The sequence below is a fragment of the Arvicola amphibius genome, chromosome 5, assembly GCF_903992535.2.
Source record: "Arvicola amphibius chromosome 5, mArvAmp1.2, whole genome shotgun sequence".
Classification (NCBI taxonomy): domain Eukaryota; kingdom Metazoa; phylum Chordata; class Mammalia; order Rodentia; family Cricetidae; genus Arvicola; species Arvicola amphibius.
Window position 1 is genome coordinate 14,949,722 of NC_052051.1, and position 27,765 is coordinate 14,977,486.

Genomic DNA, 27,765 nt, shown 5'->3' on the forward strand with positions numbered 1-27,765 from the left:
TTAGCCTTACAGAGATTTTTATTGTTGGAGGACCAGTCATGCATACTAAAATTACATATTTTCACCACTTAGAAAAATGCACTAGAAAAATAAACTTTTGTTCAAAACAAACACTGAAGTAGATGAATCCAACACATGTGCCTAAACTCAAAGTCAAACTGAATTTCAGTTTGAAATAAGGAACGTGACCATGGGCTAAAGTAGTAGCCTAGACTGCCCAGGAAAACGGCCCCATTCCCACCGGTCAGAAGGGTATGTGAGGTCTTGGCCGCTGGGAAGTTTCAAGTATTTACCTATTGGGTTCCTGTGTGCTATGCCAAGAAGCCGAGGCACATCCAGGAGACTCCAAAGCAGCCACCACTTAACTGCCTGATGGAAAAAGCCTCCAGTGAGATTGAAAACACACACACAGGACCCCAGGTAATCGTCTCCAACTGCACGTCACACTGAGCCTTCCTGTGGAGCTAGCTCCCACGGAGTATTTGGTGGCACTTCTTGTGTTTGAAGCTGAGCATTTCTGAGTTGGGAGAGCAGAAAGAAATTTGCTTGAGATTTATAGAGTGAACAGATGGCAATACTGAGCGCCTTAGCAAGACAGCTGGCTGTCCTGAGCAACCCATTTGTGTTCCAGCCTGACATGACCATAGGATAGCTACACATACATCGAGTGAATGTTTTCCTTCCTAAAGGAGATTCCACAGGAGAACCTGAAGTGCATGACTTCAAGATGAGGTATTGTAGCGTTGGTACAACAGCATTGTAGCCATTGCTGCCTGGATGAAAAAGCAAGGTCCATGAATGATGAGGATGAAATGACATCCACCAAACTGCCTGCCGGATCAAGGCTGTCCCAGATATTCAGAGGGAATGCCCGCCATTTCTGAAGAAACCTTGTAACCTGAGGTGCTTACAAACCTAGGATGAGATGAGAGTGGTTTAACCGGCCTGTGCCCAGAGAAAGCCAAGGTGTGAAGCCAGCACTTCTGGCTGTTGCTGTAGATTTTTATCTGTATCCCTCCATGAAGGAACAATAGGTTTCAGGGATCAGAATTTAGTGGAAGTCTGTAGTGGACTTGGGCAAGAGAAGGAAACTCCCATATCCCTACACTAGCATATTGCAGCACCAATTTACTTGACCTACATTCTTAAATGACCTTGTTTTTAAAAAGCAGAGAAGAGTGCCCTTATGGCCAGAGAACCAATTAGGAACAGGATTCAGAGTTCAGTGTACAAGCCTCTTTGTCCAGTGATCAAGGGTGCCAAGGGAACATTCAAGACCAAGTAGGAAGATGGGACCCACTTCTATTTCACTACCGCTTTTCCCTCCCAACACCATATAACCTTGAATTTAGGAAAATTCATTTTTAGCTATCTGTAAAATGTCTAGAACTTTAAGTCAGATACTTTACCTCTGAAGTCTTGCTCACTTGATGCCTCTACCAGTGTTCACCTCAACTGAAGCTTTGCTGCACTCCTTGCTCAGCACACGAGCTGCTTTCTTTTACACCAGGAAGTCCTGGCCTCACGGAGGCTTCAAACCAGAGGTGCCAAGACTGATCTTTAGAGTCAGCAGGCAGCAGAACAGCTGGGGGGACAGCAGACCCCCAGCTCTCAGGCTTGATGGAATGGCTCCCTTTTGGCCTAATCAGAAAGGCCTAGAAAACTGGGTGCTTTTTGCTCTGAGATTTTTCCCAGTGAGCCTGGCTGCCCTTTGTTAAACAAAGAACTAGCTAGTCAGGTGACAGGATTTAAACCTTTAAACCAGGGGAGAAATTCATCTTTCCCTTTGGTGGTTTGTGTGTGTTTTCAAGACAGGGTTTCTCTGTAGCTTTAGAGCCTGTCCTGGAACTAGCTCTGTAGACCAGGTTGGCCTCGAACTCTGTCCTGTCTCTGCCTCTCGAGTGCTAGGATTAAAGGTGTGCGCCACCAACGCCTGGCTCCCTTTGTCTATTTTCTTTCTTGTGCTCTCTTCCTCTTTAGGATCTAAGAAAGCTGTTAATATAGTCTCTTGCCCAGGTTGGTGGGTTCAGAGCCATCATGGGTTTTTCCAGGTGTGTGAGTGGTCATCCCTGTAGGCAGAAAACCTGCCAGGAGCTGCTAAACCAGATAGCAGAAACTTAGTAGTAAATGGTCTCTGGGCAGTCAAGATGGGTGTGTTTTGGCACTTAAGCTCAGCCAGGATCTAAAAGATCAAGGATTAGCATCTATGGTGAAAAGAATGTTCCCCAGAATTGGCATTATTGTGGTAAATTTCAATTAAGAACTTCTGCAGATGTTTTAGGAAGCTTAGTAACAATTGACCGACCTTTTTTTGAGTCTCAAAGCCACATCCGTAAGCTGTATCGAATGCCTGCTTACTCTAGTAAATACACGACCAACAATAGTTGATGCTATTTAACATCATAATACCCAATGAATACCAAAGGAAACAGGTCAAAAACCAGGAGATAATTCATTCCCTCAAAGCTTGGGTTAAGGCTAAAATTTTGACAGGTGTCTAAAGTGCCTAAATGCAAAACTAACATTCTAGCCAACTGGTTCATCCACACTAGACAGTCTTCTGGGCCCCAGGTAAACCAGCAACAACCTGGCCCAGTGTGTTTCCAGAGACAAAAATAGAAGAAGCCCAAAGCTGGCCATTACTGTGACTGTTTCTGATACACTGCTAGTGTCTCCAGGGTGGAAGGGTCTGTACAAGATTTGGTCAGCCTGGCAAAAGCCATCCCTTTCAAGGTCACCCATCATCCTACAAAGGCAGTTGGTTACCACCAAAGGCACAGCCAAATGGTGATACTCCTTTACATAAGGCTTGTGTACATGCCACAAAAAACCAAGACCCAACTACCTCTAGGTGGTCATCTTTGCAAGCAGAAAACCTAACAATTTCAGCAGCCTCAAAGAACCATCCCATGTAGCTTACTTTAGAAATGACAAAGCTGAGGTCCATGTCTTGTCCAGCCACACACCTGACTCCTGGTCCAAATGCGTTACTCACATAGTCTGGAAATCGAGTATTTTATGTTGACCAGTATGATCCCATGGAGAATCAGAACTTTATGGGTTTGGGAAAAGTTTCTATTGCAAGATTTAACCCTGGAATCCCAGGGATGCTCTGAAGCACCTGGCTTCCAAATTTGATCTGTAACTACTGCCTGGGTCCTGGTATTTGTACTGCTCAGTTTACAATGCTTTCTAGGTCCAGCAATGACAGCTAGGGCCTGAATGAACCTTGAATCTTGCTGATGAGCAACAGAGGTCAACACCTAGGGTTATTGGGGAAAGAGACTCTTAACAGTTTCATGTGTGGCCATCTTTCAGGATTGGCAAACTGCTTCAGAGTTGTGACCAAATTGTTTCAGAGTCGTGATTAATCCACTTGTCTTCTCCTAGTTACTTCAGAGTGACTTTGACCCTGGTTGCTTCCAAGATGTGTAAGAAACAGATACAGACAGCTTATATAGACTAGGAGTTGCAACATTTGGGAATCACCAGGGCAATTTCCATGTCTTCCCTGGAATAATGCAGATAGCCAATGGTCTCCCTGTGGTGGGCTCACCCTTTAATCATTATAGGCAGCTCCGTCGCTGCATAATGATGGAGCAAGACTGAGGCCTCGGCATCTTGAGCCTTGTGCCTTTCTAAGGAATGGAGAAATTCTACACGGTGACTCTCCCAGAAGAGAGCTAATAGCAGGAGTAGAGCTGGGACTTGACGGCTCGCATGGAATCATCACACTGTGCATCTGAGATCAGTCCTTCAGGTAGCAGTGGCTGGCCCGGGAGACTCTCACAGGCAGGCACAGGCTGGCAGAACTCTTTTACAAAATCATCCTCTGATGCCAGCAGCACCGCATTCCAGGGGGCAATGTCCAGCTCTCCAGCTGTGCCCCCATACTCCCTGGGGAGGATATTCCTTGGAAGGCTTGTATGGAGAGAGTTCAGGTCAGACCCATGGAGAAAGAACTAAAACACAACAGTATAAAAAGCACAGACTCAGCAACTGTGATCATGGGCACAAGACTGGGTCCTTCAACATTCCATCATGGTGTTGAGGGCAGGACCACCCACTCCTTTAAGGATCTATGGTTAGTTAATAGTTGTTGGGGATAGGGGGATTTTCTTCAGTGTTATAGCCACTAGTAAGTGTCCATGTTCCTGTAAATGGCCCTTTACTCCAGACCTTGTAAGTGATCCTAAATAAACATGGATCACCAAAACAGATAAAAAAGACTGTGTAAGGGGGACTACTTGAAGAGGAACAATGGGCATGGGAGGAGGGTAAGAGGGTAATGAGGAGTGACAATGCCATAATGAAATGACTATTATATAATATATATGCTAATTGTGCTGGTTAGTTGTGATCAACTTAATATAAGCTAGAATCATTTGAAAGAGAAGAACCTCAATTGAGAAAATGCCCCCATCAGATTGGCCTTCAGGAGATTTTCTTGATTGAGGACTGATGTGGGAAGACCCAAGCCACTGTAGGCAGTGCCATCCCTGGGAAGGTGGTTCTGGGGTATATAAAATAGCAAGCGGCAAGCCATGAGGAACAAGCCAGTAAGAAGCATCCCTCTATAGTCTGTTTCAGTTCTTGCCTCTCGGTTCCTGCCTTGGCTTCCGTCAGTAGACTGTGACCAGGGATATCTTTCTTCCCTAAGATACTTTTGGTTATGGGTTTATTACAGCAATTGAAACCTAAGACACTGTAAAACTTTTTTTTTTAAAGCACAAACACGTGCTGAGGAGAATCAGTAATGCAACAATCTCCCTCAGGTCTCAAGCACACCCCACTGAGAAAGTTCCAGTGAGTCATGATGTAACTACTTCACTACCACCCTACCAGTCCCAGGCCACCACCATTTCTCAGAGCCTACCAGTGGCCTTCTACCTGGCCTCTCAGTTTTGAGCCTTGTTCCGCTACAGTCCCCTCCTTTCAGTGTGGCTCAGGTAATGTCCCTATATTTACAGTCATCTCACAGGCCCACAAGAACTGTCACAGTCTGGCTTTACCCATCATTCTCCCCATCCCTCAGCTCCGGCTTCCTACCTGCTCTTCCAGGCTGGACACCCCTCCCACACCTCAACATTATCCCTTGCTGGTCTCCCAGTTGCTGATCATAGATCTCACTGGTACCGGCTTTAACTATGCCAGTGAGTACATAACCTCTTCACACAATCCATTCTGTGTGCCTTTCCAGAGTATGAGGATCTTAGGGTAAAGATTTGGGCCTGTTCTTCCCATGGTCCGTATAAAGTTGATTGATCATACTTTTGAGTGAGTGTGTGAGCACAGAGGGAACAGATGGGACACGAATAAGAGGATTTCAAAGATGTGAAAGATCCTTCCAAGGGCTGCAAGGTAAAATGCTAATTGTGACAGAATCACTTGGCAGACAGGCCTCTGGACATGCCTGTGGGCAATTTTGTCTTTATCAGGTTAACTGAGGTGAGAAGAACCATGGTAACTGAGGGTATGACCATTCCCTAGGCAGGGCTAGATCCTGGTGTGCACATAATGGAGAAAGACTACTCCCCTGCCTTCACTGTCTTCTCACTGTGGGTGCCACTCAACCAGGGACTTTACCCTCCATTGTCTTGACTTCCCCACGGTGAACCAAAATAAACCCCTTTGTTTCAAGTGACTTTTGTTCTGTGTTTTATTATAGCAAAAGAAAGGGAGGCCAGGAACCAACAGGGGCTCACACGCAGCCAGCAGCCTTCAAGGCTAATTGATCAGAATTACCTGAGGTAGTTTAAAAACCACCCTCACAGGCTCTTCTCTGTTAATATACTTGGGGAAAAGGCCTTGGGAATCTGGAGCTGGATTTTAAGCTTTAACTCTTACAATCTTGAGATTCTCTATTTTTAGATGCTTTTTTTAGAGAGAGAGAGAGAGAGAGAGAAAGAGAGAGAGAGAGAGAGAGAGAGAGAGAGAGAGAGAGAGAGAGAGAGAGAAAGAAAGAAAAGAAAGAAAAGAAAGAAAAAGAAAAACTGGGCTGGAGAGGTGGCTCAGTAGTTAGGAGCATTTACTGCTCTTCCAGAGGACCTGGGTCTGGTTCACAGAACCCACATCAGGTGGCTCACAATCGCATGTAACTCCAATTCCAAGGTGATTCAATGCTCTCTTCTGGCCTCCTTATGTACTGCATACATGCATGCTGTTGAATAATCCTTCTGCACACTGTGAAAATGTGTTGCAGTCATTGTTAATAAATAAAAAGCTCATTGGTCGATAGCTAAGCAGTATTTTCAGGGCAGAGAATGCTGGGAAGAAGAAGGGTGGAGTCGAAGGAAACGGAAACAGGATGAGCATGCCCTGTTGAAAGAAAGTACCACCATGTGGCAGAGCGTAGATAAGAAATAGGGATTAGCCGGGCGGTGGTGGCGCATGCCTTTAATCCCAGCACTCGGGAGGCAGAGGCAGATGGATCTCTGTGAGTTCGAGGCCAGCCTGGTCTACAAGAGCTAGTTCCAGGACAGGCTCCAAAGCCACAGAGAAACTCTGTCTCGAAAAACCAAAAAAAAAAAAATTAAGGGATTAATTTAAAATGTAAGGGTAGCTAGTAATAAGCCTGAGCTATTGGCTCAGCATTTATAATTAATTATAAATCTTTGAGTGGTTGTTTGGGAGTGGCTGCCAGAACACAGAGAAACTCCGCCTATACACACATACTTTAAAATTAAAAGATTTTGAAAACAAGAAAAAGTGTGAAAATGTGAAAAAGTGTGAAAGAAATCTAGCCGTTGGAGTGACCTCAGTGTCTCTGGGTGCAAGGAAAGAGGATAAAAATGTCACTACCACATTTACATCAGTGGCCTTGCGAAAGATGAAAAGAGGAGGGGCTTCTGTGTGTCAGAAAGGAAGATCCTCTTTTTAAAGTATCTTCCAGGGTTGGCCATGTAACTTAGCAGTACAGCACTTACTCAGTATGCATGAAGCTCTGAGTTAGCTATGGTCTGTCTATCTGCTTGGTGACCTATTATTTCCCTTACCCAAATCTTCTTACACATAAGATGCAATGTTGGTTCACAGTGTCTAAGCCAGGAGACCAGAAGTCTGAATAGATTACAGAACAGGGAGGCAGCTTATAAAAATCCCACCAATCAGCCTGAGCTACGTGAGGCCCTGCAGTAACACAACACCCTCGTCCTGTTCTCGTTGTTGGCAAACAATGTATTCTTACTAGTTCATCTTCCCCTCATGAAAAGGATGGATCATGTTAAGTCTAAGTACCTTATGTTTCCAAATTAGTTTCTGAACAAAATAATGATGCTCTAGGTGTCACAATAAATCAAGTGAGAAAAAAAAATCAAGGAAAATTTTAAAAAAGTATCAAGTTCAAAGGAAATCGCTCACCCTGTTTGCAATTTTCTCCTTCAGAAATGGTTTTATGATGGCAAAAATGCCTTTAAATATCCGAGGTTCGTTCACTATGTGGACTGCTTTTATCCGAATGGGGAAGCCATCCTGTGGGTGGAAGGAATGCCATGTTAGAACATAGGTAGTATCTGGTACCCTCTCCTCTGCAGCTGCCCTCCTCATCTAAACCACAAGCCCAGCACCAGTCTGCTCTGATTCTCACAGCCGCCTCATAGAGCCCTGGTGTCAATCACAGGAGACAAGTTTTTGAGGAAGTCTGGGTCAGAAGAGCTGGGCAAAGATAGCAGGTGGGAGGGCTCTTTTAGTAGCAAACAGTGGTCCAAGACCACAGAGAAAGAGCTGGAAAACATCAGACCTCCCAGGTAGGAGCAGCCCAAGTGTACTTCCCAGGGTGTACAAGATATGATGTGAAAGCAGATCTGCTTGGGAAATTCGTGAGCCAGAAGAATACACTGGCCTACATAGTCACATAGGTTTCCTTAGCCTGGCTTAGTGGTTCAGGCCTGTAACCATAGCTATTCAGGAAGCTGAGGTAGGAGGATTGTGAGTTCGAGGCCTGTCTGAGTTACAAAGTGTGGTGGTTTGAATGAGATGTCCTCTGTAGGTTTGGGCATCTGAACACTTGGTCACACTAGGCGGCACTGTTTGGGAAGTTGAGGAGTGGCCTCCTGGCGGAAGTATGTCACTGGGGACAAGCTTTAAGAGCACACTATTTTTAGTGCTGTTTTGTGCTTGCTATTGAAGATGTGAGCTTTCAGCTTCCTGTCCTGCCACCATGCCTAACTCTTGATAGACTCTGCCCTCTCTGGAACCATACACAAAATAAACTTCTTTTTCTAGACGTCACCTTGGTCACGGTGTTTCACCACAGCACCAGAAAAGTAACGAATCTACAGAGTGCTTTCAAGGCCAGCCAGGACCACTCAGGAAACCCTATCTCAAGATGTAAAGTGGCTTTTTTTGTTGTGTATTTTTTCAAGACAGGATTTCTCTGTGTAATGTCCCTGGCTATACTGGAACTCATTCTGCAGACCAGGCTGGCCTCGGACTCAGAGATCTGCCTGTCCCTGCCTCCCAAGTGCTGGGATTAAAGGTGTGCGCGATCACCACCTGGCTATATATAAAATCTGTTTTTTAAAAAGGGCTGGAACTTTAGCTCAATGGTAGAACCCTTGCCTAACATGCAAGGCTCTAGGTTCAATCTCCAGGTCCATTTAAATAAGGAGGGGGTGTGTCTTTAAGTGCAGTTCTGTTCACAAGCTTTAATACACTAATGTTTACAGTGAAATTCACCAGAAAGGGACACATTACATCACAGTTCCCAAACTTACTTAACTTTGGAATTTTGATCCTTCTGGGTGATCTTACATTAGTAGAAAATACAAATCCAAACCCAACACTGTGTGTGTGTGTGTGTGTGTGTGTGTGTGTGTGTGTTTGTGTGTGATTCAACAGGAGCCATTAAAACCCAGAGCCAGGAGCTGGAGAGATGGCTCAGCAGCCAAGAGTACTGCTGCTCTTCTGGAGGACCTGGGTTCAATTCCCAGTACCCACAGGTCAACTTACAGCTGTCTGTAACTCTAGTCCTAGGGAATCTGATGCTTTCTGGCCTCCTCAGACACCAACCACATGTGCACAGGTACAGATGTAGGCAAAATACCCATACACATAAAATAATTAAAATAAAACATTAAGCCAGGAATGTATCTCAGTGGTAGAGTGTTTGCCTAGCATACATGAGGTCCTGAGTTGCATTCCCAGCACAAGAAAAAAACAGTAGAAGCTAAGGGAAACCAGACTTTCCAATTTACAATGCTGGAGGTGTGCATGGTGGTGGAGGCAGGGGGACCGGGTAATTCTTTGGCTACATATCAAGTTTGAGGCCTACCTGGAGCACAAGCGATTCTGTTTCAAAACAAAATAAAGTAAGATGATGGCCAACAGCCAAGTCTGTTTAAGTCCGTTCACAGCAAGGGCTTGGACATCTGTGGACCTCAGTGAAGGGCAGTGCATCAGGCACCTCACAGCTCACATGAGGCAGCATGCCAGGGGCATGTCAGTAAGTAAGAGCTCAGTCTTTATAGCTGTGACATGTGGAGCAGGCCACGTGTTCACGTGTTCTCTAGGTCTCTGCTGCCCCATCTATCAAAAAGGAAAACAAATTCTTGCCTGCCTCAGAGTGTTCCCTGGAGGATTGAACTGTAATGATAGGGCTTTGTGAATCACTGAGCACAGATAGGAGATGCCTTCTGCAGGTGCCTTCAGGCATGGCATATAGGACTAGAGATTATTCTCACTGCAATGGGAAGTGGGGTTTGTATAGTCCCCATAAGACAGCAGCAAGTGGACAGGCCATGGGAAAAGCAAAGCAACCACAGAATGGGTACATGATGAATAGGGGCCATACCTGAAGGATGCCAATCACCTTTTTGGCTATAAAAGGGCCAAAATGAGATGCTTTTGATAAGCTGACACCTTTGTAGTCTGCGAGAATTACAATTCCGTTCACCTGGGTCTCTTCAGACTGAATGAGTTTCTCTAATGTCAAGTATATGGCTCGGATGTTCTCCGTGATTGGGTAGTTGCTTGGTATCCATCTGTCTGAGATCACAAGGAGAGACAGTGTTACGGAATGAATACAAACAAGCGCTCAGAAAAAGATGGATCTTCTAAAACCTTGGCTTTGCAATGGAAGAGAACGACATTCTTGTCACCAAGATCCTGCCTAGCAACTGGTGTTTCCTAACCTCCCGAACCCAGCAGAACACCTGGAGACAAAAACACAATTAGGCCAGGTGGTGGTGGCGCACACCTTTAATCCCAGGCTCAGGAGGCAAAGGCTGGTGAATCTCTGTGAGTTCAAGGCCAGCCTGGGCTACAGAGCAAGTTCCAGGACAGGCTCAAAGCTAAACAGAGAAAACCCTGTCTCAAAAAACAAACAAAAACAAAAAGAAAGAAAACAAAAAAAGAAAAAGAAAACACAATTGACAACTGAGTGTTGAGGTTGAAAGCATGAACTCTGAAGTCAGAAATGCTATCCTCTGACATTTATAGGCCATGTGACCTTGGGCAAGATGCTCCAGCACTCTAACTCTCTCCCTCTCCCTCTCCTCTCTCTCTCTCTCTCTCTCTCTCCTCTCTCTCTCTTTTCAAAACAGGATTTCTCTGTATAGTCCTGGCTGTCCTGGAACTCACTCTGTAGCCTTAAACTACTGTATAGTCCTATAGTCCTGGAACTCTGTAGACCAGGCTGGCCTTAAACTCACAGAGAACCGCCTTTGTCTGCCTCCTGAGGTCTGGGACTAACGGCGTGCGCCACCACTTTTCAGATGAGCCTGGCTCTTAAGTAAACAGGGTAACACCTACCTTGGCCACCTCTGCTTCCTGCTATTAAGTGTCATCACACCGCCACCTGATTTTCCACTCTGGCTGCACAGGCTGCACAGAACTAACCTGACTGGTGACTCCAGGAGGGTGATGATGCGGACTGGCTGGCCAGGCTGGTAGACACCTTAGCCACAGCATGCGACCTAAGCCAGGCCACACAGAGCCAGACTCCATCTAGGGTGTGGTCCTCGGGAAGATCACTCCTCCCTCTCCTAGCAGTAAAGCTGTGGGCCCGAGGTCCAGGGGCTCATGAGACCAGAGCAGGACTGAGAATGAAGTCTGTTGTAGTGAGGAGCTGCTGGCAGGCCTGCTTTTCATCCTGCCCAGCTCCCGGCCACCGGCTAGCTTATACCCCAAAATAACAATTCACAAATTGTATTCTTTTTTTTTTTTTTTTTTTGATTTTTCGAGACAGGGTTTCCCTGTAGTTTCTAGAGCCTGTCCTGGACCTAGCTCTTGTAGACCAGGCTGGTCTCAAACTCACAGAGATCCGCCTGCCTCTGCCTCCCGAGTGCTGGGATTAAAGGCATGCACCACCACCACCCGGCTCACAAATTGTATTCTTTTAAATACTGCCTGGCCCATTATTTCCAGCCTCTTACTCACATCTTGACTAACCCATATCTAATAATCTTTGTAACACCACGAATGGTGTCTTACCGGGAAAGATTCAGCACATCTGACCTGGTGTCTGGCTTCATCGCATCTGGGATCTCTCTGAGCAGAGGCATGGCGGTCTGTCTAACTTAGGAGAGGCGTAGCATCTGACTGAGCCTTCTACCTCACTTCCTCTTCCTGTTCTGTCTACTCCACCCACCTAAGGGGCGGTCTATCAAATGGGCCAGGCAGTTTCTTTATTAGCCAATGAAATCAACTCAAACAGAAGACTCTCCCACATCAGTCTGTGCCAAGGCTGCCCTGAAATCATCCATCTAGGTCCTGCCCCAAACCAAATCTAACCGAACCCAGATATCACCTGAGCAAATGAGTTTTTGTTTCAACTGACAGAAGTTGGCTTTTGGTTTGCCATCTAAAGAGTGAGTGCTAACTCATAAACACCTCCAGGGTGTTACAGGATGGAGCACAGCTATTTCCATGAGGCTCTTCCTCAAGTTCCTCCTTGCAAGCATCCTCCTGATGCTTGATTAATATTTGCATATTTAGTGATTCCACTCTTTGGGAAAAAGATAAAAATGACAACCTTTTTTGACTGTTAATGCTTACTATTTCCCCCCCCCCCCAGACAAGGTTTCTCTATAAGTCTTGGTTGTTCTGGGACTTGCTCTGTAGCCCAGACTGGCCTCGAACTCAGATACCCACCTGCCTCTGCCTCCTAAGTGCTGACACTAAAGGTGTGCACCACCACCTGCCTTAATCACTATTCTTTTTCTCTTCTATTTCTTTTTTTTGGGGGGGGGGCAGGGGTGAGAGGGTTGAGACAGAGTTATTCTGTATCCCAGCCTGGCCTTGAACTTTCAGGGATTCTCTTGAGTGTTGGGACAGTAGGCACAGGCCACCATGCCCAACTGGAAACTACTATTCTCAAGAAAATCTTTACCAAGACTCACGTGCCATAAGACATAGAGACATAGACATAAAGACGAAGCTGACTCGGGTGCTATGCTCACACCTGCAATCCCAGCACTTGGGAGTTGGTGGTAAGAACAGGAGTCCAAGGAAGTCTAAGGCCAGCCTAGGCTACACAAGACCCTGTCTCAAAAACAAAAATCCCTCCCCAAATGCTGGGGAAGTGGAGTCATAGTCCTCAGTAGTGCGACCACTGGTAAGATCCTCTTGCTCAGGGAAACAACTCCCAACCTGTGCTCAAGCAAGTGACCCTAATTAAATGCAGTGGGCCCCTCCCCACCCACCCAATCCCTGCAAGGGGGTGAGTAGGGCAACACAGGACATGAACACTGGAGGATTTCTTGGGGAAGAAGAAGGGGCTTGGGAATTAGAGGGAAGGGTGATAATGGATAATGGGGGCTTATGGTCAAAGTAATTATATATGTATGAAATCAAGAAAATACATAAAAAACAAAATTTCATTTTGTTAAAAATGGGATATGTAATGTGCACATCTGAATATGTGTGCATGACACATGTACTCATTTATGTGTGAGGGGACATGTGTGCCATAGAGCATGTATGTAGGTCAGAAGACAATCCTAGGTTGTCATTTTCCACTTTGACTTGGGTTCTAGGGATCCAAACACAGGCCTGCGGGGCCAGAGCTTTTACCTGCTGAGCCATCTCACTGGCCCCATACAAAATTTTCATACAAATCTTTGCCAAACCTGGTGATTAATGTTCATGTGAATTAGGTCTGCCTCTGTGTAAATGTATATCATCTTTTCAACCGCATACATCTCAAAAGAGCTTAGAAAAAAAGCAAAGTAAAGCCCGGTTAGGAGCACACCTTTGTAGGTACGCTTCCTCCTAAGAAGCTGGGTCAGCAGGGAGGGCATAAGCACATGCCAGGAGGAGGCAGAGCCAGCATGGTGCCACCTGACTGCCTGATAACACTCCTGTGCTGAGCTCACAGAGGGAGACAAAACTTGCTGGCCGGTTTCTAGGTCTCACGGTGCTCAAAAACCTGCACTGCTTATTTGAAAATAAACACCTAATTTTGGAAAGTGCCTGGCACAGCAGGTAAAACGGCTCCAGCTACGTCTGACACGTGGCGCAGGGTGAAGAGAATGCTCTAGACTGCACAGACAGCTTGTCGAAGGCGAGAAGGAAATGTGGTGTGAGGCCTGCAGGCGGAGGAAAACAGATGGAGGTGGCCTCACCCGGCTTGGCACCCCTGCAGGTGCAACTGCAGGCACAGGGCCGTCAGCACGTGCTCACTTCCTGGCCTGCTTAGGAGGAGTGCTGTAATTTCTCACTCTCCCTGGACTCTGTCAGGCAGGGAACTGCAGGGGCTGCGAGTGGACTGAAGATCTCTCTTCAACTGCACCCAGTGCCCAGGATGGACAGAATTAGGAATCAGAAGGCTGGCATCCCATGCCCTCCATTCACTAGCTAACGCTTCTAGTTTCCCCCTTTAGCTGCTCCTAGAGCCATGGTTTTAAATGCTCTGTGGGAGCTTCCCTTGCTGCAAATAACTGTGCTTTTCATTATCTTTCCTGGCACCTAAGCTGCCACCTCCTCTCCACTGCGAACAGTAAAGTTAATACACAGAAAAGCAGGATAGAGAGATGCAATGTTTGTTTACCGTTGAGTCTACCATACTTCTTTGTGTAATGTTGAAAAGACACCTAAAAGCTGGGCATACGCCTTTAGTCCCAGCACTCCGAGAGGCAGAGGCAGATGGATCTCTGTGAGTTTGAGGTCAATCTGCTATAAATAACAAGTTTCAGGACAGTCAGGGCTACATAGAGACTTTATCTCAAAACACAAAGTAAAATAAAAATTAAAAAAAGATGCATTTTTTTTAAAAGTAAGCTACACCGAGTACCACTATGAAGTGCTGGTATTGGCAAATGAATCAAAGGGTTCTGATCTTAGCTCAGTGGTACAGCTCCTGCCAGGAGGTGCACACCGGCAGTCCAGCGCTGCAAAACTAACTAACTTAACTAAGTAAGTATAAACAAATAAATAACAATATATAAGACCTTGTCAGGGTTCCCCACAGAGGAAGGAGGGGAAGGAGCAGAGAATGGGTACCTTCTCAGGCTGCCCAGCCCACACTGTCTTGCTTCTATCTGTCCTCAGCCCACTCAGAGGAGGCACTGGGAGGGACTTGGCAATCATGCCTGTATCAGCCCACTGGATTCCTTCCTTTGGAAATCTGAGTTTGCACTGACAGAAGCTCACTGAGTGGCCAGGTGAGTCTGAGAGTTTTGCTGTCCTTCAGGGTAAAGAATATGAAGAAGCTGTCCGTGCCCAGCACAGATAGACCTGAGGACTTGGGGCTCTAGAACCTAGTCGGAGTAGCAGCAACTTCAGTATGGTGGATATGGGAGCTGTTCCCGCCTCATTAGGTCAAATCTTCCTGTGGTCCTCTGTCTGAAGATGATTTTGTCATCTCTAGTCAAAAGAGCCTTGGGGTAGGTATGGTGTACACACTTAAAATCTTAGCACTTGGGAGGGAGAGGCAGGAGGGTCAGGAGTCTAAGATCATCCATGGCTGCATATTGAGTCTAAGACCAGCCTGGATTGTTTTAAAAAGCCAAAACCAAACCAGAAAAGTACCTTCACTAAAACAAGCAAATGGGGGACTTTAAGAGAAAGCAGGGTGAAGAACAGACCCATCCCAGAAGGACCACACATTCCCCCAGTACCTGGTCGGATGCAGAGGACGTGGCAGCCCCTGGGGTCCGTGTGGGGCAGCACTGTGAGGAATCCAGAGTTAAGAACATCTTTCAGAGCTGAAGGTCTCAGGTTGCTGAAGACCTCTGGCCAGTTCCGCCTGCAGCCATGGTAGTTGACCAGCAGTTGCAGGGCCCGGTCATAATCAAACTTTCGGGCCCGCAGGAAGCGCAACAGGAAAGCATCATCGAGCGACGTGCTCAGGTAGGGGTACTCCTTCCGCACCATGTCTCGAAGGGCCTGCACATCCCGGAGTCTCCACTCGGGCTTCTCCTGAAGCTCCTCTCTGGCTTTGGTGACCAAGTCTTCTGTCAGTGAGCACACATAGCCAGGAGGCTCAGGTGGAGGCAGTGGCAGCTCATTTTCAGAGAGTGAGGCCACAGAGGGGCTGGTTCGCAGAGAGTCACTTTCTTCTGACATTAGCTATGGGGGTTCCTGCTGACACACAGGCCACATGTGAGGGTAAGAAAGTGCAACATGGGCCTTCATGACGGCTCAACAGGTAACTTTTGTCACACAACCCAATGACTGGAGTATGATCCAAGAACCCACAGGAAGGTGAAAGGAGATTATTGACCCCTACGCTCACAAACTCGCATGTGTGCGTACATGTAATGTTTCAAAAAATTGTTTACTATTAGTATTCTATTTATTCATTTATCTACCCTTATTTTTAAGTCGATCTTTTAAAATTTATTTATTTCATGTTCATTGGTGTTTTGCCTGCATGTATGTCTGTGTGGGGGTGTCAGAAGCCCTGGAATTGGAGTTACAGACAGGTACCAGATGCTATGTAGGTGCTGGGAACTGAACTAATGAGCCATCTCTCCAGCCCATGTCTGTAATTTTTAAGGTGAAACATTGCTTATTTGGATCCCCAAGAGCGGGAAATGGGTGACAGGGAGTTTTGTCAAATTACCTCAGGGAGTCGCAAGGAGGTCTTGATCTGAGTCACATACCCAAGTCAAATCCAACAGCCAAACACTGTGCCTTCCTTGGAAGGGTCTAAATAGGGGCTTGACTTGTTGTTACATAAATGTAAATGCAAACACCCTTGAGATTCAGACCCAGTTCAAAAATAAGAAACACATTTTCTAAAATACTGGTGAGAATATAAACTGAGTCTTTCCAAAAAGCAGTTTGTCAATGCTGAAATTCAAAACTAGGCTGTTGAGAGGGTTCAGACAGCAAATAGCCCAAAGTACTGTTTGGATGCCCAGTCTCCAGGGATGCGAGTCTGGGAAGGGGGCAGAGACAGGAGCATCCCTGGGGCTCATTGGCCAGGCAGTCGTCAGTGAGCTTCAGGTTCAGTTAGACCAGTGGTTCTCAACTTGTAAGGTCACATATTAGATATTTCCATTGCAATTCACAACAGCAGCAAAGTTACAGTTATGAAGGAGCAATGAAAATAATTTTATGGTTGGAGTCACCACAACATGATTAATTGTATTAAAGGGTCGCAGCGTTAGGAGGGTTGAGGACCACTGAGTAGACTGGCAGAGGGCCAGGGAGATGGCTTGACAAGTAAAGGCACGTGATGCAAATCTGACGATCTGAGTTTGATTTCTAGAACCCGCAGAGTAGAAGAGAACTGACTCCCTCACGCTGTTCTCTGATCTCCTCATCCACACTGTGGCACGAGAGTGTGTCCCCCCCTCAAATAAATAAAAAATAAAGTGGAGATTGATCAAGAAAGACCCCCACACACACAGACAGATGCAGAGCCTCACAAACTGACCTTTGCAGGAGGAAAAAGCCACAAGAGAGTACAGAACAATCACATTTGTGTAGGAGATAAGAAACTTACCAAAAGTGCCTCAAAGAAATAGATCTGAACAACTGGACATTTAAGAGAGTTTGTTTGTTTTTGAGAAACAGAGTCTCACTAGGTAGCTCAAGACAGTCTGGAACTTGCTAGCCTCCTGCCTCAGCCCCTGGAGTGCTGGGATTGCAGGTATGTGCAACCATGTCTAGCTTGCCCGAGTTTTACAATGTAACTTACTATGGAGATCATAGAAATGTAACTGAAGGACCCCGCTGCAGTCCCTTCAGAGGCCCTATCCTATTAAAGCCACGGTTTCTACAGACACCCACAACAGCCCCCGTTCCTACCCCCAGCCAGTGACTGACCCAGAGAGACTGATCTAGCTGGATTCCTCCTGCCTACACCTCTGTCACAGGGGCCAACCTGCCTCACGGACCCAAGGCTCCTCCTCATCTCCTTGGATCTGTGGAGGCACTCCAATAAACTCCACACAGTGCCCGTCCATCTGCTGATCCTAGGGCTTGCTCCTGGAAAACCTGTGCTAACACACTACGGGATGAAAACAGGACAGCCTGAGCTGTCCTGGAATCAGCTGGCAGCAGGACTCCCTGGCTGCAGAGCCTAAGCCTTTGTCCATGTGTGGACACTGATCTTCCACCCTATGCTCAACAAGGAGAGCAGGGGCCATCTCAAGAGTCCTTGCACATACCTGTAATGTCCTGGCTGCACCTGGCTGAACTCCCTCCGGTCCACTGCAGCTAGTGACCAAGCAGGCCACTCCCACCAAATCTTAGGATCGCCCACTCCATCACTTGAATTTCAACATCTAGTCACACCAGGTTCTTTCACTTGCTTCCAAAGATATGTCCTCATTCCATGCATATTCTGGTCCCTCTCAATGGTGTGTTCTTACTCCAGAATCTCCCAACCCACACAGACTCACCCTGAGTCCTGACTGGGTGACACACATGCATTCAATGAATATCAAACACTTAACGATGTCTGGGTTTTTTTCCCCCCAGGCACAGTAAGTAGAAGCAAAAAAAAAAAAAAAAAAAAGGTCCTGTCTTGTTGAGCCCAGTGGAAATGGGAGACAGTTTCTAACCATAATACACAGTCTACTATTATGAAGAACAGAAGGGGGGGAATCAAGATAGGTTTTAAATGGGGGCAGCCAGGGAAGACTTGACAGAGTAACATTTGAGCAAAGATGGCAGGGTGGGCCAAATGTATCACATGGTTGTATGAGGGTATCTGAATAAATGCGTGGCTTTTCTGAAAAGCAAGAGGCCCAGTGTAAACTGGGCGGTGGTGGCTCATGACTTAATCCCAGCACTTGGGAGGCAGAGGCAGGCGAATCTCTATGAGTTCAAGGTGAGTCTGGGTCTACACAGCTAGTGCCTGCACAGGCTCCAAAGCTACACAGAGAAACCCTGTCTCCAAAAACAAAACAAAACAGACAAACAAAAAAAGATGCCCAGTGTAGCTAGAACTAAGGAAGCAAAATGGGGAAAGCAGATGGATTTGGAGGCCGTGTGTATCCGTACATCACAGAAATGATGAAAAGTAACTTTAGTTTAAGGAGTGGATCGTAATGGAGTGATGCACAGAAGGATCAACAACCCAGGCAACAGGGAGCCGTGACGTGAAGAAGCCAGCCTTCACTCACTCCAGGCTGCCTGAGCTGCCTGGGCAGGAGCTCTGTGCATTACATCTCCAGTTCTTGTCACGTGTGCAGGTAACCAGTGTGGGATATCCAGGTGATCGCTGTGCAATACCTTGTAGCACCTAACAGGGTCTTAAGACATAGAGGCTCCATGACTTAATCCTTTACTGTACTTCATAGAGTGTGCTGAGCAAGGAATGGGACACTCCTGCCTTCACTGGCTCCACCCTGGGCTGTTTCCATGGCAGTCGCCAACAGGTAGGTGCCAGGTATCCCAACCCATGGCCTACCTGAGATGAACTGTAGTGTCACAGGTCAGAGAACTAGCCTTAAAGGCCCTCTCCGTTCCTCCTCCACCCCTCCTCTGCCAGGGGGGACAAACCAGTGACCCTCCATTCTTGGAGTAGCTCACACATCCGATACCCACTGCATGAAAAGTCCTCTCCATGTTCGTCACCAACCACACAACTCAGGATAGTCAAGGCCCAGCTGCGAGGTCATCTATTCTGTAAAGCCTCCCCGATTTCCTCAGGACGAGTCCCTCCAGGTTTCCACAGTCCTGGGTTCCCATGGCGTTTTAGAAATGTCTGTTCGGTGTCACAGGTGTTTACGTGAAACCCTTCAGAGTCAGCTCCCACCCGTTCATTTATCAGAGAATTGCTGACTGCCTCTTGTATGTGTCAGCACTGTGCCAAGAGTGCTAGGGACACAACGGAAAACATTCATCCCCTGCCTTGTGCAGCTTACATCGCAGTGGTCTGATGGAAAGAGGTCATGCATGCTTCAGGGTTTTGCTTTGAGTCAAGCTCTGCATCGTACATTCATTCTTATTTCCTCCTGTGTGCTGCTGGGGATCGAACCCACGGCCCTGCACATGCGAGGCACCACTCCACTGCTCAACTCTACTGTCAACTCCACAGTTCATCTTCAGGATACAGAGCCAGCACTCACCCCCTACCGTGGGGATCCCAACAGAGAAAGACCCTGCCTGCCAGGCTCACCACAACCCCCAGTCCCGGCTCATGACAGCACTCAGTAAACATCAAGGGAAGTACAGCAAGCCCTGCCCAGTGAGGCAGAGCGAAGTGTCAAGCCCCACCCTGGCCTCATCTTCTCTCTCCTCCACCTGCAGCCTCCTGTTGTATCCCCAAGGGCTCAGCAGTGGCTGTCAGCCTGGGGAACGACATGATGGGTGGCCTTGGGGACAGGAGAAAAAGGCTAACATCCTCCCCACCTGGAGCCATCTCCCCGTGGAGCATTCCCTCTCTCCCCAAACAACCGGAGGCCGAAAACCATCTCTCTCGGAGCCCCAGAGACCTTCGAGCCGCTGGCAGCGTTCCAAGGCCCCCTACTTCCGGTGGTCGCCCCCTCCCCAGGTGAACCCATTTCCTGGGGTCTCCCGCCCCCCTGGCTCACTTCCGGCAGTCTCGCCCTCTGGGGTCCCTATCTCTGGCCCGTGGGCGCACGCACAGGCTCGCGGGCACTCACCAGCCCGGCGGCAGGCGGAGCGCGGGTCTCGGCGGCAGGAGCCTCGGCTGGCAGCGCGCGCAGTACAGACCCGCACTCCGCAGCCGGCCCGCCCGGCCCTCGCGCCGGAAGTGACGTCCGGGCCGCGAAGGCGGTGCCCACCCGGGAGCGCGCTTAAGTGAACGCGGCGGCGTTGACTTGGTTCTGTCCCCACCTGGTGGCCCAGGCTGTGCAACCGGGTGTGTTGACAGGGGAAACTGAGACCTGGAGGAGGAAAGCAGCTGCTTCCCTAGAACGTACTGCCGCAGCATGCCTAGTGTTTGCATCATTTTCTCTTTAAATTGTCCTGTTTTTGCAAATCCCCTGCTTCATGACAGGGAAGAGGCAGAGGTGCTGTAACCGGCTTCAGACCCAGACCTCAGGCTCTGCTTTCCAGAACTCCTTGGCCCTCCGCTGTCATGTGACCTGGTTGTCCAGGGTCAGTACACCATCAGCTGAGCCATTTTGACGCCTAGCCTCCTGGCGTCAGTTTCTCCTGAATATCACGGTTCTTACCCTGGACCCTGACTCAGTAACTACCTGTTTCCTGCTTTGGGGCTCACGAGGTTGTCTCCAGACAGCCATGGTTTGAAAGGGAATTTACTAGCTCCATGCCTGGCCCATTAACTATCCTCACTACGTACATATCCCTGTTTTGTACAACTGTAATTTGGGGGCAGATCTCTGAGGTTCCTCTTTCAGGTACGATAAGGACAACAAACCATTTCTGGAAAAATTCTGGTGGTCCAAGAGAATGTCAGATCCAAAGGAATGACCTTAAGTCACCTCTTCCTTTCCCTTCCTTATGGGTAAGAGGAATCTTAGGGCTGTGGGAAGGGTCCAGGAGGGATGTAAGGACATCGGGTTTTGCCAGATGCCAAATTGCCTGCGGGGGAGAAGTGTGACGTGGCCTGGGAATTCTGAGTTGTGTTTATCTGTTGTTTTTTTTTTTTTAGTATGGGCTGTCATCATGTAGACCAGGCTGGCCCCCAGCTCATGATCCTGGTGCCTTTATCTCCTGAGAGCTGGGCATATAAATGTGTACCAGTCACCCCAGGCTGCAAGTCGTGAGACTTGTGATCCTCGGTTCTCTCCAATCCCCGACTTGTAAGTTGCCAAATAAAATATAGAACACTCAGTTAAATTTGAATTTCAGATAAACAGAAGTCTATTTTTAAGACAACGTGTCTTATGTAATATTTGGGACACGCTTAGACTTTGGAAACTGTTGTTTCCAAATTTAAATAGGTGTCCTGTTGCTCCCCTCACCGCAGATCTAAGTATTAGTTTCAAGTTCCTCCTACAGCAAATCACTACAGGGTGACTGGAAACAACACAAAGGGTTTTCTTGCCCTACTACAGATACCAGGGAGTTGGCAAGGCTACATCCTCTCTGGGTACTTGTGGAGGCTTGTGGTATTACTCTGTCCGTGGCCTTCTCCACGTCGCTGCACCATCTTGCTCCGACTCTCACAGCTACGAATGAATGACTCCTGGCTCCTTCATGAGTGTGTGTGTGTGTGTGTGTGTGTGTGTGTTTGTGTGTGTGTGTGGAGGGGGGAAGGGGTTCGAACTCAGACCGTTGTTTATGCTAACTAAATGTTTTACTGCTAAACTACATAAGTGTCTTTTAAGACTTGGCAGAAGGGCTGTTTGTTTGTTTGGGGTAGTGTCTCATAGCCCAGCCTGCTCTGGAACTTGCTGTGGTCCAGGCTGACCTCAAACTCTCAGTCCTCCTGTGCCAGTTTGTATGTGTGGGGATTATAAGTGTGAATGCATATGTTTCTTCTTTCAGTCATATTCAAATATTTGAGAAATCTGAGCATTGTGGTGTTCGTGCCTTTAATCCCAGCACTCTGGGAGCAGGGGCAGGAGGATCTCTGTGAGTCTGAGGTCAGCCTGGTTTACATAATGAGTTCCAGGACAGCCAGGGCCACGAAATAAAACCTTGTCTCAAATTTTTGTTTTGCTTTTGAAACAGTTACTCAGGTTGGACTTGAACTTCCAAAGCCCCTGCCTCAGGCTCCTGAGAAGCTGAGACTATTTCAGTACCTCTCCCATCCTCCTGCCTTAACCTCCCAAGCAGTTGAGAGGATTTCACCATCACACCCATCCTTCTGCCTCCTACTTAGATTATTTCACCATCATGCCCATCCTTCTGCCTCCTACTTAGAACTTTTGCAATTACATTGGGCCTACCTGTTAATCCAGAATAGTCTCCCAATTTCAAGAACCTTATTCATGGGCTGGAGAGGTGGTTCAGAGATTAAGAGCACTGTCTGCTTCTTCCAGAGGTCCTGAGTTCAATACCCAGCAACTACATGGTGGCTCACAACCATCTGTAATGAGATCTGGTGCCTGCTTCTGGCATGCAGGCATACATGCATGCAGAACACTGTATTCATAATAAATAAATAAATCTTAAAAAAAAGAGAGAACCTTAATCACATCTACAACCTCTCTTTTACCCCACAGAATAGTTGTGAGTTTCAGAGGCTGTGATGAGGACATCTCAAGGGGCAGGGCATGGTTGATTATTCAGCCACCAAAATCTGGTGATCTAATATGACCTTGGCCAAGCCTTTCAAACTCCCAGAGCTTCTAGATCCACGAGTGCTAATTGCCGTCCTGACAGACTCTAGAACCACCGGCAAAGTGTCTGTACAGCATTACCTTAATTGTGTTCATTGAAGTGGGAAGACTTTACCTGGGACCGTTCCCTGGCTTTAGAAAGGAAGAGTTCATTCTGGTTTTGTGGAACTATTTTATCCCAACAACAGAAAAGTAACCAACATAATCTTCCTGAGGGGGAAAAAAAAGCCAGTTCAAGCCGGGCGGTGGTGGCGCACGCCTTTAATCCCAGCACTCGGGAGGCAGAGGCAGGCGGATCTCTGAGTTCGAGGCCAGCCTGGTCTACAAGAGCTAGTTCCAGGACAGGCTCTAGAAACTACAGGGAAACCCTGTCTCGAAAAACCAAAAAAAAAAAAAAAAAAAAAAAAAAAAAAAATCCAGTTCAATGGCTCATAAGACAAAAAATTATGAACTTTCTTCAAACTGAACAAATAGACTGTTGGTCTCTAGCAAAGCTTTGGACCCTGCTGTCCTAGGTGTTGAGATTAAACCCATCTTTAATCCAGGTCCAGGTCTACTGCCGGCACTGGGATCACAGGCTGCAGTTCTAGATGCTGACAGCAGGGGGCGATCAGCGTGGTGAGTATGGGGAACTTTCCTTGCTCACAGTGAATAACCGGTAGAGATGGAGGAAGGATCTCAAATAAGGCAAGAGCCAGAGTTTCTTCCCGAGGAGCAGTTGGTTACCGTGAAGCACTGGGCTCCGACCATCTGACTTATGCCTTCTAATAATCCTGTGGACAGCAACAGAGGAGACGGTCGCTTACAGAACAGGACATTCCAGTTCAGAAAGCGAGTGGGATTTGAACTCAAGTCTACGACAGCACAGTGCCAACTTTTACTTTGTCGTCGAGGCCATTCACAGTTGGGCTCTGTGGCTTCGGAGGTTGGAGAGCAGGCTCAGATCAAGGACGGGCAAGACAGTGTCCATGATTACAGAGCCATTAAGAGGTCGAGTAGAGACTTGAACTTTTTCTGTATTCTTTTCTGTCTTGAACACTCAGAAATAGCAGGCCTGACATATCACATTGAAAAGACCTGTTTCCCTGCGCGTAAAGGAGGGCGGTGAGCCTTGTGCAGAGGAGTGGTGTGTACAGAGAGATCTGGCACACCGTGACTCAGAAAGTCTGTTAACAGTGACCACCCCACTCCAGAGCAGAAAGGTCATCAAACGGCGGCAGCTTATCCTGCATCTTGGGTTGGAAGGCTGCAAACAGCCTGCTCTCCGAGCTTTGTCCCACCACCAAAGAAATAAATCCTGACACTGTGAGTGTGCCGCTGTGGCTAGGAACGCCTGTGCCGTTTTCAGCCGTGTACACTTACAGTGGGATTTTTAGCATGATTAAAGAGAACATTTAAAAATGAAATGTATAGGGCTGGAAAGATGGCTCAGCGGTTAAGAGCATTGCCTGCTCTTCCAAAGGTCCTGAGTTCAATTCCCAGCAACCACATGGTGGCTCACACCCATCTGTAATGAGATCTGGTGCCATCTTCTGGCCTGCAGGCATACATGCAGACAGAATACTCAGAATACTGTATACATAATAAATAAATCTTAAAAAAAAATGAAATGTATAAGCACATAAATGCAGCTTGCGGATACTCCGACCCCTGTTTCTGAGACAGGTTTTGCTCTGTAACCCTGGCTGGCTTGGCACTCCCCTGTGTAGAGCAGGGTAGCTTCAAACTTGCAGCAATTCTGCCTCTGCTTTCCACGTTCTGGGGTTACAGAGAGGAGCTACCACACCTGGTCACAAATTATACTCTTTCAAAATTACATGTGTTCCTTTTGAGTGTGTGTGTGTGTGTGTGTGTGTGTGTGTACGCACATCACCATGCATGTGTGGAGATCAGAGGACGACTTACAGGAGTCACCACGTAGGTCCCAGGTTCAAACCCAGGTCAACAGTTATGCATGCCATGTCTGTCTTAAAATAAGTCCTTTAAAAAATGATTTTTTTTTAAAATTTTCTGTTTGTGGGTGCTTTGCCTGCTTGTGTGTCTGTGCACCACCCTCAGAGGCCAGAAGAGGGCATTGGGTTCCCTGGAGCTGGAGCTACAGATGATTGACAGCTGCCATGTGGGTGCTGGAAATTGAACCCAGGTCCTCTAGAAGAGCAGCTGATGCTCTTAACCACTGAACCATCTCTCCAGCCCCTTTAAACCAAGGTTTTAAAAAGTGAAAATCAAACTGCTTACCTCCCTAAGTATATATATGCACATGCGTTTGTGTGTGTGCTTGTACACGCTCAGGTTGTATGGTTTCCTGTAGCAGCAGACACATAGTAGGCCCTCCCTACTTATGAGTCCCGTGTGAATCATCAGAGACACAGCTTTATGACTCCGGGAACATTACGAACATGCTTAGAAACGCTCAGTCCTTATCAGGGCTTGCTGTCTGCTAGCCACGGAAGAAGCTAACAGACTCCTCACAACTCTGTTGCATTTTTGTCTCCATTTTTACAAGGCTCAAAGAAATTACTGGTGGCCACACAGGAACTGGTCAAGCACCTTTTTTATTTGTTTTTAAATTTACATTTATTTATTTAGTGCATCTGTGTGTGGTATGGGTACACCTGGTGTGAGTGTTTGTGTGACACATGGCACATGAGTAGAGGTCAGAGATCAGCTTTTGTGGGAATCGTCTTTTTCTTCTACCATGTGAGTCCTGTGGATTGAACGCAGATCACCAGGCTTGGCTGCAAGCTCCTCTACCAGCCAAGCAGCTAAGCTGTGTTGCCAACATTGTAAACGATTCTCCTCTCCCAGCACCCGTTAACTGCCTAAAGGTCTTCAGGGAGAGGTGGGGACTTGTGGCTCCTTTGCCCCTGGCATTGAACTCTGGTCATCTCACCTCCATAGCTTATACCCCTTGCTGTTCATTAGTTTGATTGTGGGTGTGGGAAAGAGAGGAGGGCTGGAGACTGAGCCCAGAGACACCTATGTATTGTGCCCACGCTACTTTATGCTTGGCATCTGATGTTGTTTACAACAATACCTGGCCCTCACTGAGCACCTGCCCCTGTGGCTGTCATGAAGTTCTTGGAGAGGGGGGGATGGGCCGGAACTCAGAGAGGTAGAGGAAAGTGCCCAAAGTTACAGAACAAGTAAATGACTGTGAGAGGTTGGGAGCCGGAGTTTCGGGATGGGGAAGGCTCACTCTAGGTCTTGGGATTCAAAAAGAAACATTCCACGCTCTTCAACAATCTCACTGACGGGTCTGACCCAGTCTGAGGTTAAGGGTTGCCCAACCAGTGGTTTTGGAGCCTGGCTTGGCTGGAAAAGTGTCCAGACCTAGGCTGGGCTGGGGGAGGGGGAGAGCCAGAGGCTTGGCAAGCGTGAGAGAGATGTCTGACTTCAATCGGAGGGTCATGTGAAGCTTGTGACCCCCAGGCCTGGTCTGCCTCAAGTGCCAGGGACTTCTGTTTCTCCGTGTGCTACCTTCTGCTCCAGAGCCCAGAATCAGGCCCTAGAAGGGAGCCATCCAGGTCTCTGAATGGGAGCAGGGTAGTACCCAGGGCTTAGCCGTGTGGAATTCCCAGAAGAGGTCAGAGCCCAGCTGTGTTTTTGTGGTCACACATCGATCTCCCTGAGTCAGCATGGCTGCTTGGAGGGACAAGGACAGGATGTCCTGTCTGTTCCCAGGGGCTTTGGATCCCAGCCAGACTGAATATTTTCCAAAACATGGCCTGAAATGATTAGGGGGCAGATGGGGGAGACCCACCCCTTGCTGCATCAATGCTGGCCTAAGAGCTCACCCTAATGCATCGCCCTAATGCACAGCCTAGACCTAGTTCTGACCACACGCCTGGCACTGTACAAGGCTTTCCCTGTGTGTTCACTCTACTGAGCACCCCATGTGGCAGCTGAGCAAACAAGAAGCAAGTCCATAATCTCAGCATTCAGAAGGCCGAGGCAGGAGGATCTCAAATTTAAGGCCAGCCTGGGCTACATAGTGAACTCAAGGCCAGGCTGGGGTTACACAGTGTAACCCTGTTGAAATAAGAGAGGAGGAAGGAAAAGAAGAAGGAGGGAAGAAAACAGAGAGGTCAAATGACTTACTGGTCACAGGGAAGGAATTGCGGGTCTGTGTGGGAGTCCCAGGGTGTCAGATCTGATGATGCTGTGTAAATTCACTGGGTCACTCCTGACATCGTAGCAAGCCCAGTGGGTAAATATCACTACCTGCTGAAGAAATGGGAAAAGTGAGGCTCAGGAAGGTAGAAGGGGATTGTACAAAGTTGGAGAAAGAGCTCCTGGGATAGCCAGCGATCATTTCTTCAAGGGCACAATGCCAAACTCCCCAATGCGAAGATCTGGCCTGGAGGGACAGAAGCCCCTCCCCTTCCTCTGAGCCCCGTGTTTATCCACAGGTCTCCGGGATGGGAAGAGGGAGCAGACAGACGATGCAGCTGCCATTTCCGGAGGAAGATGCAGGAAGAGAGGTGTTATATGGAAAACGTAAGTATGGGAGTTTGATGCAGGGACAGCTAGGGCTGAGACGCAAGCAGCTGAACATTTGTCTGCGTCTGCCAAGGTCAGCCTGCACGCAGGCATTTCAGGGAGAGTACTTGAAGGTCTCCCATGGGCCATGGTGAGCAGAGACTGCCTACAGGAAGGACTCTGCTTGTCCCCCATCCCCACCCGGGGTGACCAACTGCCTCCTGGGGGGAGAGGGTAGACTGCATGGCACAGGGATTGGATTCTTAAGGGGAACCCCTCCCCCCATCTCCGGTGCACTCGCTAAAGAAGTGTGTTCTCCAAGGTCAAAGGCAAGAAAGGCCTGTATACATGGCCATCTTAGTGGTGCCCAGTTAAATTGGAAGCTTCCAATGCCTGCTGGGTCCAGAGAGCTGGAAGACAACCAGGCTGTTTACCCTCCTCATCCCTAAGACCTCCCCACCCCTGGCCCAGAGCAAGGGGATGACAGGCATCCATTTCACCCCTGGCACAAAGGAAGGGGATGACAGGCATCTAGTCCTCGTCCCCCAGCAAACCTAGCTGGGCTATGGAGAAGGCTTACACCTAAATCGAATTGGGAGCCTGTATTGGCAGCTTGGCTGAGTGTCCTAATGTGAGATTATGAAGTTGTCTACTGAGCTGAGGAGCAGTG

The 27,765-nt window shown here is 47.8% G+C and overlaps 1 protein-coding gene across 3 annotated transcripts; it reads right to left on the reverse strand.

Moving 5' to 3' along the window:
- Ttpal (alpha tocopherol transfer protein like) lies at window positions 1-20,116 on the reverse strand. 3 transcript variants are annotated; one of them, XM_038331732.1, is made up of 5 exons: window positions 20,004-20,116; window positions 15,057-15,519; window positions 9,791-9,984; window positions 7,360-7,470; window positions 1-3,962 (listed from the first exon to the last, which is right to left on the reverse strand). In XM_038331732.1, exons 2-5 carry the CDS (start codon window positions 15,502-15,504, stop codon window positions 3,684-3,686), a joined length of 1,032 nt encoding a protein of 343 aa, XP_038187660.1. In that variant the 5' UTR covers window positions 15,505-15,519; window positions 20,004-20,116; the 3' UTR covers window positions 1-3,683. The 3 variants fall into 3 exon arrangements, with proteins under 3 accessions (XP_038187660.1, XP_038187661.1, XP_041911041.1); XM_038331733.1 differs by having other exon boundaries at window positions 15,057-15,522; window positions 20,004-20,093; XM_042055107.1 differs by lacking the exon at window positions 20,004-20,116 and having other exon boundaries at window positions 15,057-17,886.
- Window positions 20,117-27,765: the final 7,649 nt, after the last annotated feature.